Genomic DNA, 9,689 nt, shown 5'->3' on the forward strand with positions numbered 1-9,689 from the left:
TTAACATTTGAATTTTAGCCAATCAAATAGCACGACTTTGAAGTAACACATCCACAGGCTACTTTTGATTGGCTATCCACAGCGACATACACTTTTACGAGCAACGACGGCGACCCACACCGGCGGGCGATGACAAGTGACAGCTCCACTCGATGGACAAACGAGATCCTTTCGAGGCTGTGTGCAGGGCTATGCAAGGGATGGCGTAGAGGTAGCCATTGGTTCTGTGGCCAGGCAACCGTCCTGGCAACTTGCTGGACTATAGTCGTCCATGGAGTAACCGCACCATGTCTTGGTGAGGCGCACGCTACCTGCTAACGTGGTGAGCTCTATCATATGCAGAACGGATTCTGCATGAGCATACACGCAATGCACCAGTTGCGAGTTGCGAGCGATGCAGAACAGGTCATTAGACTGATGTTTCATTGTTTGGAGATGTGGGACACGACTGTGGCGTCAGCACCTCGATGTGCGCCATGCCTTCCGTGGGAGCAAGGGGAGGGAGTGACTTGTTTTGTCGATGGCGGACAACACCCTCGACCGTGAACACGACCAGCGCGGCCCACACAATAAGAAACCCAATGAGCTTGACAGTGGAAAACGGTTCGTCGTACATGAACACGCCGATGAAAAAGTGGCCGATCGGTTGAATGTACTGCAAGATCCCGAGCAGCGTCATCGAAATGTGCTGGGCTGACGCTGAAAAGAGCACGTACGGGATGGCTGTCGGGAAAATCCCAGCGCCCACGAGAAGCAAGTCGGTCGTGGCACTATTGTGGGCGAATACGTTGTCGCACGTGGCCAGGTATACCATGGACGGAACACTTAGGAGCGTCAGCTCGATCGTGACGCCATGGACAGGATCCAGCGGCGCGATCTTCTTGACAAGGCCGTACACGCCGAAGATGAGCGCAATGATGAGCGCGATCCACGGAACTTGTCCGTACGAGATCGCGATGATAAGCACGCCAGTCGTGGCAAGGGCGACTGCGACCCACTGGTAGCGCCGCAGCTTTTCTCGGAGGAACGCAACCCCCAAGAGGACGTTCATGAGCGGGTTGATGAAGAAGGCGAGGCTCATTTCAACAATGTGGCCCGAGTTGACGGCCCACACGGTGAGAAACAGAGTCGCCCCAAGTAGGATGCCCGATCCAGCGTACCGCAGCACGACTTTCCAGATGCGGACGTTGCTTGCAAACACGTAGATTTGCCCGGATATCGTGAGGTAGACCAAGAGCGTTGGCAGCGCCCATACGATGCGATGGCAGAGCAGCTGAAGGTATGGCACATGGAGGAGCTGCTTCCAGTAGATAGGGCACACAGACCATATCAAGTTGGTCGCGACGCAGAACACCACGCCCTTGCGAGGATTCGGCTTGATCATCTCGTGCGTGGCCAACGCACCGAATGCGGATTTGATCGGTGGGCGGCGCCTGTTGATCGCACTTCCTCAGGCCATTCGAACGGCAGAATAACCTTCTTATGGATTCCTCATACGTTAAACTATGTTTTACCTACGTTATATACGGATAAACCTGCAGTTTGCAGTTTCACCTGTACGATTTAAGCACTCACATCAAGGTGACAACACAACCTCCGATTGAAGTTGCAAGGACTCTGTCGAGTCCGCCGCAACTTGCCTGCTCTGCACCGCAGACAATTGACGAGGAGCTAACGCCATTGCTACTGCACTTCGGTTAGCCTAGTGGAGCGGCAATCCTTCCCGTTCGCGCCAACTGAACGACGTCACCTCCATCCAAGCCATCTCCAAAGGAAACACCGCTGCTGTTGTACGCGACGGCTGAGCTGCATCTTGCGTCGGCTATCGTGTTCCAGTTACATGTCCAAGCTGCATCGCCCATCGTGCGGCGTCACTGGCTGCTCCCCATGCCATGCAAGCCAGTCTGGTCATACGTTTGCGATGAAGATGCCCTCGTTTGAGACTTTAGTTGAATACATTAGATGGGATGCTGAATTAGAGCATTCATAGCATCGGCAGAGATCGCGTCGACGTCGAATGCCGCAAAGTCGTCCCCGCCGAGTCGGAGCACCTTGATCACGCCACTGCTCTCGTCCAAGATCGCGACGAACGTCGCTGGTTCGTTTGTCGGTCGCGTCGTCCATGTGTCGTGGCCGTCCGACGGGTTGGCGTCCAGCCAGTAGTTGTGCGTTGAGAGGGCCGACGACCCCCGTTGAATGGCTTCGGCAATGTCGAGCTCGCCGCATCCACCGGGGTCAGCTCTTCCGCGGCAGTTGCACCCGTACTGATTCGCACGGACGACTTGGGAATTGAGCGCCCAAATGGCTGGAAGGCCGTGGACGCCGTCCATCTTGACCTTGGCCACGAACACCTTGGAGCCAGACCAGCCACGCGCGCCGTAAGCTTGGTCAAAGTACCCTTTGCACACATCTCGGGTGCATCGTTGACGTTGCATGATGTTGACCTCCACCCCCGTCGTATTGCCAGGACCGCCGTACCTATTGCTCGGGTTCGACCCGTCGTCCAGGCGACCACGGAATGGCGTAGGCTCCTCTGGCGCAAATCCTCGACCGTCCGCTGTCGCGTAGCCTTGGGGGGAAAGGCCCTTGTACTTTTGAGGGTTGCCGTTGTTCATAAACACCAAATTCGTGGCCGATGTGCGGCTGTAGCTCGACACACGGGACCATGTCTTCGATTTGGCCGGCTGAAAGATCGCAATGTTGTAAATATCCATCGGCCCTCGAAAGACAAACGTCACGTCTTCGTGGTACGGGGCGATGGGCCCCGCACTCATTTCGACGCGAGTTTGACACCCCCGCAGCTCTGTGACCATCTTATACGTGCCCTGGCGGTGGCCTTTGGCGTAGGCATACCCAGCCTGAATGTTCTTCAACGGAAGCGACTGCGTCGTCGCTTCGGTGAGGCCTGAGGGCGACGTGCGGTCATTCGATCGCTGGGGGAACACAGCCGTCGAGTTCCCCAACAATGTGCGGGTGCCTACGACGTTCTTGAGCCAGCACGTGCCTTCATACCAGACTGCAACGACACAATCGGGGGCGGCCGCGCAGTCGGCGCAGCAGTCGTTCACCGTCTCTCGCTTTATCGATCGAATGTCATTGCCTTTGTAGTCTGCATGGTGTTGAATTGTCGAGCACGACATGGTTGAAGGGGGGGCGTTCGCTTGTACGGCGACGGCAGCGTTCGACGCAACGGCCGCACCCGCGACGAAGAGAGACGCAAGCAGTTGCATGAGTGGACAAAAGGGTCAAACCAATTATGGCCATGCACCCAGCCCACAACGAGGCGGACAAGCAACCTTGCCACAGAAGCGATTCCATTCTCCAGCTTGCCCGCAATGTCGCCGTGGTTTTTGTATCCTGGCGTAGAGTCCCGTGACATGCACATACTGACATTGTACGTGACTGCAATTCGACCGTCCTCTACCATCAAGTGCACATTGCCTCGTCTGTGCAAACCAAGCCTCGCCAAGTTGACGCCAGCTGGTAGAACTCTCGTGGAACGTTCTTCATGTATCCTCGGCCGCGTGAGGAGGTCAGCGAGAGGTCGGCACACTGTACGCCGCGAGGCTGGCACGGTGCGGTGCACCTTCGTTTGCCTCGTTCGTGTTTGTGCATACCAATGCGTTGTTTGTCGGAATGGACTGCGAACAGCTTGTGCACGTGGCCGACTATGGACAAAGATGGCATGATTGCCGGGCAGTCCATGTCGAACATGGGAGGCCGAATGAAATTGGCGCTGCCCGCTCTTGCGAGCGAGGCGCGCGTCCCTTATGTCATCCCTTTTGTTGTTCAGCGAACTTTCCTTCTCGATGTCGTGGTACCCATACCACGCTATCACCGTACGACATATGCCTTGGTATGAGCCAGCGCTGAGCCTGCAATGCAGTGACATCCCGGATGGCGACCGACTTGATGCCGGCTGGGTCTGAACCCCCGCAGCCACGAGGTGCCCTCGCCACTTCCCATTCTCCTTCGATTGAGCAGCATCAACATGCGCACCCTTGTCATTGCTCCACTCTATGCCATTGGCTTCATCTTGGCCATCGCGTTGCAAGGTGTCGTTGGCACCGGCACTGTACTCGAGCCCAACATGGACTACTGGGGCAACGACATCCGTTCCACGAAGCAGCAAGTTCCGATGAATTGCCGCAGCGAATGCGCATCAAATCCATTGTGTATCTTGTTTGTATGGCGCCAAGGGACGTGCTTCCTCAAGCACAAACGAGGACCTGCAAGAGTCGCCCCTGGGGCCGTCGCAGGTGTCGTGTACCCCCAATGCTCAGCCATTGAAGACAACACCGACTATAAAGGCAACGACATTGCTACCACGCAACGGGCATCCCCCCGCGACTGCTGTGCCGACTGCACGGCGAACGGCCAGTGCGTCGTGGTGGTATGGTTCCAAGGCACGTGTTACCTCAAGAATCTCATCGGGGCCAAATCTACGAAGACAGGTGCTGTAGCAGTCTTTCCCCACCGATCGAGCATCCAGCGGCCAACATTGCAATTCCTCAACCGCTGCAAGCACGCTATTCAGCTCTACAAAGTCGACCAGTTGGTCTGCACGCTGCCGCCGAATGGAGGCAGGTGCAACCAGTCGCTCGCCACAGGGGAGCACCCCATGTTCCGTCACACGCGAAGTGAAGAAGCGACTCTGGTCGAGATGACGTTAACGACTGATCGACTCTGGTTCGACCTCAGCGTAGTGCCACCCAACTGCCGCGACGGAAAAAGCCACGACGAATGTATCCGCAACAACGGGGGGCGCAGGGGATTCAATGTCCCGGTGTCTGTGGTACCTGTCAAGTACAACAACAACCCCGCCAAAGGCAAGTGCAACGACATCGTCTGCCACGCTGACGTGTGCCCTCAAGCGTACGTGTATCCTAGCGACGACACCAAGATGCGCGACTGCCCTCCCGATGAAAGCCTGTTTGTCACGTATTGCCCTTAAGTGGGGGAATGTGCTCTGGACTGGGTCAGTTAAATGTCGAGAACTTGGTGACTGTCTTCGTAACACGTTGATCGCACACGCAGCTCCACATCGTTCTGCTGCTGTCATGCGGACTTCCAACCGTAGTGTACTCCTTCGATCTCCTGGTACTAGCTATATGCTGGCCGGCAGGACCACCACGTGTCCACAGCTGCACTGCAAGTCGTTCGAACGATGCTTGCGCGCCTCGCGGTCCTCAACCCGCGTGAGCGTCAGGTTGGTCAATGGGTCCTCGATTTGTTGGTGGACCTCTGCTCCTCGCTTACAGCTTTGCGGTGTCAGAAGCACATCATGCATTGCTTGGCGCACATGCGACACTTACTGCCTGAAGTGGCGCCGCCCACGAATCTGGTAGAGGTGTCGGGTTTGTGAAACCGGCAGTTCGGATAATAATTATCCGGATGTGCAAGGTGCTTGGCACCCCTCTCCCTTGAACACGAAGCACTCGCCTTCCCGTCTTTGATCGACATGTTCTTGGTCAAGGTGAGCTTGGCGCTGTCCGTTGCCACAGCCCTGAACCGAGCAGCGCAATCGGCGCATGTGTCTGGCTATTCAACGACATCGGATGACGAGGCCAAGGCAAAGAACGAAGTCGCGTTGAATGTTAACGGTGTCGTGAAGCAACACGTCCCGGCGTCCAAACCTGGTCACGCCTTGGTGGCATTGCCAACGACTGATGCAGAGGTCGCTACGCCTGACATTTCGGGCGTCTCGATGCGTTGCCGATTCTGCGGCGCACATTTGGCGTGGAAGCAGTACGTGACCGTCTCGTTCATCCTCGCAACTTGACGTCCACTTGCATGATTTTGGCAGCCACTACCAGCACTTGCCCGACGACAGCAAAGCCCGCGCCAAGAATACGCGTGCGGAAGCTTCTCTTGGAGAGAACGGCGAAGTCGTGTACTTTGACAATCCGGCAGGCGTCGAGTTTGAACTGGCCTCGTTCGTGGACTCGGCCGGTGTGCCATCCGACACGTACACGCAGCAAGACACGTTCTTCGACTCGTACAACTGGCGCGTGTTGGCATGTCCTCGCTGCGCCAAGCATGTGGGGTACGTGCGTTGGTGTGTGCAGTATCCCTTAAATTGACACTCGTGGGTTCATCCGCAGGTGGAAGTTCACGCATGTGTTGCAAGACCAGTGCATGGTGGACTCGGAGCGCCAGCTGCACAGGGCCGCGACCCCGTCGCCAAAGAAAGGTTCCCACGCCAAACTGGCCGCGCAGGTCGAGGCCGCGTTTGGCGAAAGGAAGTGCCACGCCATGTCGAACGGGTGGTGGTCGTACCAGCATTGCTACAAGAGCGAAATCACACAATTTCATTTGGTTCATTATCCCACATGACGGACACTTTGCTTGACGATGGGTTTGATAGGAAGCGGACGGCACCAAGTCGAGCGACTGGAGTCTCGGCCACTTTACAGACGACCGCAGCACGGACGCCGAGATCATTCATCACTTCACGGGCGGCCAGGTACTGAAGTGATGACGTGGCAGCACCACGTTTGTTCATCTCACTCTGGTATGGGAGCTAGCACTGCGACGAAAACGGCAAACTGCGAAGCACGACGGTCAAGTTCGTGTGCTGTCCGGAGCAACCGGTGCGCGACTTCATGGCGCCGTGACAGTCTCTAATCATGGCGTAGGACGTGTCGGTCGACACGATTGAAGAGCCCAGCCTCTGCACGTATCTCATGCGGGTGTGCGTCCCGAATCTGTGTTTGTCCAAGCCCAAGACACCAGACGCGCTTGACAAAAAGATCGAACAGGCTTGTGCACAGTCGCTCATCGACCACCAAACGACGAGCTCGACTACACCGTTCTTGCCTCTCTTTTACACGCTTGTGTGGCCAGAAACCATTGCCGAAGACAACCCAGAGCTCCAGTGGGCGCATTCGCTCTCGACAATCACATCCATCGTCGGACGCTAACGAGAATTTCTCTCTCTGAACAATCTCTTTAATGACATTCATGGTGCGTGATAGCTAAAGGGGTGGCGCTATCGTGTCCTTGGCGATTGTAAACACGTTGAAGAGGAACAAAACAGATGCCCCCGTTCTCTAAATCGAGATCATCTTCGATAGCGGGACGTAAGCGCACCATGATCTTGCAGCAATTCGGTAGTCCTGCGCTCTATCGGGACCTTGTAACCTTCTCTATCCATGATGCAGAGTCACGTACTGCGCTGCATCTAGAGAATTCCGGCCGTCGGAATCATGATGTGCGTAACTGTGTGGGCTTCTGCGATGCTAGCCATCAATTCCCAAACGGAAGCATTACAGAGGTCGAGCCAGGCACGATTCGAGTGAAGGCACAAGAGTTGGGCATGAGTCAAGATCACGACCACACGAATTGCCATAATGCTCACCCACGGCACCTTCAGTTTTGTGGAAGGCCCCTGCACAGATCGAGTTGGGACAGTGCATGCTAGGTGGGCGCATGTTCATCAGCTTTAGGCACCGAGGCGTGCTGTGCTGTGGAGTGTGGCAGGTATGGCACCTGGATAGCGATGGCGACGGAGAGTCTTCTTCCTCAGCAGTGGTTGCATCCAAAGCCACAATTGTAATTACTCCAGAGCATACAGGTACCGAGAGGTATGATCCAGCGACTTTTGATCGATACCCATGTACACCTGGTCGATATGGAACAAAAACACCACACGTGCACGATTTTGAATATTAATGTATAGAGGTTTTCCTGAATACATACCGCACAGTACCCTCAAATTCTCATACACTCCATAAGGTAGTTTCGTCTCTATTGATGAACAATCGAGTGGTTTCATAGCAGTAGTTTCACAACAAGGACTGTCGTCCATTTCATTTGCACTTAATCGCAATGGCCACCAATGCACAGACTTGCATGGAGTTCGTGAAGATGGCGCGTCCTCGTATCAAAGCGATGAATAGTCGGATGGGTTTCAAGCGCAGATTAGATGACACCATGTCTAAGGTGCTTGAGCCGTGGGCGATTGATGGTCAGACCAATATGTCCCATTGATCAACTCTGCCCAAATTGGATGAAAACTGAGGCCTCGTATAGTTTCAAAACCGAATAGAAATACACTTTTGGCAATAATCATGTTTTACAAGTATGAAGATAAATATACGTGAATATTAATGAAAAATTGCTGCCTCCACCGTAACGGGTCAGAGGAAGTACTGTTAAGTGCAAGGTTAAACAGACTATAACTTCATGGGATCCTCTGCCACGCACTCTTTAAATTGAAAACACCTCTTGCATTTCTTAGTGAAACCAACCTCCGACAAAAATCAACTACCTCTATATTTTGATATTGAACAATATCGTGCATCATTCGATATGTTGAGAATTCAACCAATGGAATACTGACTTCTCCCTGCTAATCGAACGGACCATACTTTAGAATTTTTATGAATTTATAATACTTGCTATTGAAAGTATTTCAAAGATTTGAACGCATTCAATTCTTGCAAGTCCATTTCAAGATGAAGCAGCGGATGACCCTAGTCGAGAAGCACGAGCTGTACGCAAAGCATTTAAGCGACAGTAATGCATCGTATTATGCACACTTGCGTTATTGGCTAAAGAAACTATTGGCCTCGCATCTACTCCCTTAAAATCGACCATCGGACTCGTTCTCGAGACATACAAAACAGAAAGTCAATGGGTCGACAGAGGACAATGCACAAAGGAATAACGCGTTTCATTACCGGAGATGGAACAAAAGCTTGTTGAAGTGGTCAGTCGCTGCGAAGAATTGGGCGTGTGCATAACCGGAGAGCTCATCCGCAACCAGGCAAAGGCTTTTTGTGTTGAACTTGGTATCCCTGCGGCACTGGCACTCGCCATTTCAATGGGCTGGCTTTCAAATTCCAACGCAATCACGGTTTCAAGAGGAGGGTCCATCATGGAGAGGCAGGATCGACGCTCAGAGAGGTTGTTCTTGTCGGTCTAAACCAGGTCCTAGACATGACAGCAGGTTATTCACCTCAAAATGTCCTCAACATGGACGAAACGTTCATTTTACTACTTGTCGCCACATCGATCGATCACTCGCAGCCGCGTACCTGGAACGAAAAAATCCAAAAAGCGAATAACAATTGCCGTAGCGACGAATGGCGCCGGTACTGACCGCATCGATTCTTTGTTAATCGGCACCGCTGTCAACCCACGTTGCTTCCGTGGCCAGTCTGTCGAAGAACTTGGCTTCATCTACACGTCAAATAAACGAGGATGGATGAATGCGAACATCTTCAATTCCTACCTCTAGTCAATCGACGCAATGATGGCCGATCGGGACCGCAAGGTCCTCATGGTCGTCGACAATGCTCCACCACATCAAATCTTCGAAACAACTACTTTGTCGAATGTGACGGTCAAAACGTTGCCGAAAAACACGTAGCCATAGGACGCTCGAATTATCGCTTCATTCAAGGCCAATGTCAAGAAACGCCAGCTACAAATGCGTTAGGTCAGATCAACTCAGTTATGGCTGGTCGACAAGACCGTCTATATGAAGTACCGCTCGATATTGCGATGGGATGGGCCAAGATGCGTGGGGGTCAGTTTTGCAGTCAACGGTGACCTGCTGCTGGACCAGAACCGGGATTTTGGGCGATGGACTTGCTGCATTAACAGTGGTGGGCGGCATCGAGGGGACTTCAACAAAAGCTATAAACTTTTGGAAAAAGTTCACAACGTGCATCCATTATCAA

The 9,689-nt window shown here is 53.6% G+C and overlaps 4 protein-coding genes across 4 annotated transcripts; 2 read left to right on the top strand and 2 right to left on the bottom strand.

The window, feature by feature from the left end:
* Positions 1–392: 392 nt before the first annotated feature.
* H310_13987 (protein RarD) lies at positions 393–1,460 on the bottom strand. Its single transcript, XM_008881674.1, has one exon. The coding sequence runs from the start codon at positions 1,382–1,384 to the stop codon at positions 410–412; it is 975 nt and encodes a 324-aa protein (XP_008879896.1). The 5' UTR covers positions 1,385–1,460; the 3' UTR covers positions 393–409.
* A 452-nt stretch (positions 1,461–1,912) lies between these two features.
* H310_13988 (hypothetical protein) lies at positions 1,913–3,371 on the bottom strand. Its single transcript, XM_008881675.1, has one exon. The coding sequence runs from the start codon at positions 3,228–3,230 to the stop codon at positions 1,959–1,961; it is 1,272 nt and encodes a 423-aa protein (XP_008879897.1). The 5' UTR covers positions 3,231–3,371; the 3' UTR covers positions 1,913–1,958.
* Positions 3,372–3,879: 508 nt separating this feature from the next.
* Positions 3,880–5,074, top strand: H310_13989 (hypothetical protein). Its single transcript, XM_008881676.1, has one exon. The coding sequence runs from the start codon at positions 3,992–3,994 to the stop codon at positions 4,952–4,954; it is 963 nt and encodes a 320-aa protein (XP_008879898.1). The 5' UTR covers positions 3,880–3,991; the 3' UTR covers positions 4,955–5,074.
* Positions 5,075–5,398: 324 nt separating this feature from the next.
* Positions 5,399–7,366, top strand: H310_13990 (hypothetical protein). Its single transcript, XM_008881677.1, has 7 exons — positions 5,399–5,748; positions 5,807–6,046; positions 6,105–6,318; positions 6,368–6,466; positions 6,528–6,593; positions 6,639–7,112; positions 7,164–7,366. Exons 1-6 carry the CDS (start codon positions 5,462–5,464, stop codon positions 6,921–6,923), a joined length of 1,191 nt encoding a protein of 396 aa, XP_008879899.1. The 5' UTR covers positions 5,399–5,461; the 3' UTR covers positions 6,924–7,112; positions 7,164–7,366.
* Positions 7,367–9,689: the final 2,323 nt, after the last annotated feature.

The sequence above is a fragment of the Aphanomyces invadans genome (genome assembly GCF_000520115.1).
Source record: "Aphanomyces invadans strain NJM9701 unplaced genomic scaffold supercont1.59, whole genome shotgun sequence".
NCBI classification, from domain to species: Eukaryota; Oomycota; class Saprolegniomycetes; order Saprolegniales; family Verrucalvaceae; genus Aphanomyces; species Aphanomyces invadans.

Coding starts and splice junctions, on each gene's coding strand:
- H310_13987 (XM_008881674.1), bottom strand. CDS start 1,384: ATGATCAAGCCGAATCCTCGCAAGGGCGTGGTGTTCTGCGTCGCGACC.
- H310_13988 (XM_008881675.1), bottom strand. CDS start 3,230: ATGCAACTGCTTGCGTCTCTCTTCGTCGCGGGTGCGGCCGTTGCGTCG.
- H310_13989 (XM_008881676.1), top strand. CDS start 3,992: ATGCGCACCCTTGTCATTGCTCCACTCTATGCCATTGGCTTCATCTTG.
- H310_13990 (XM_008881677.1), top strand. CDS start 5,462: ATGTTCTTGGTCAAGGTGAGCTTGGCGCTGTCCGTTGCCACAGCCCTG. Junction 5,749..5,806: donor GCACATTTGGCGTGGAAGCA/GTACGTGACCGT, acceptor TGATTTTGGCAG/CCACTACCAGCACTTGCCCG. Junction 6,467..6,527: donor ATCACTTCACGGGCGGCCAG/GTACTGAAGTGA, acceptor TATGGGAGCTAG/CACTGCGACGAAAACGGCAA.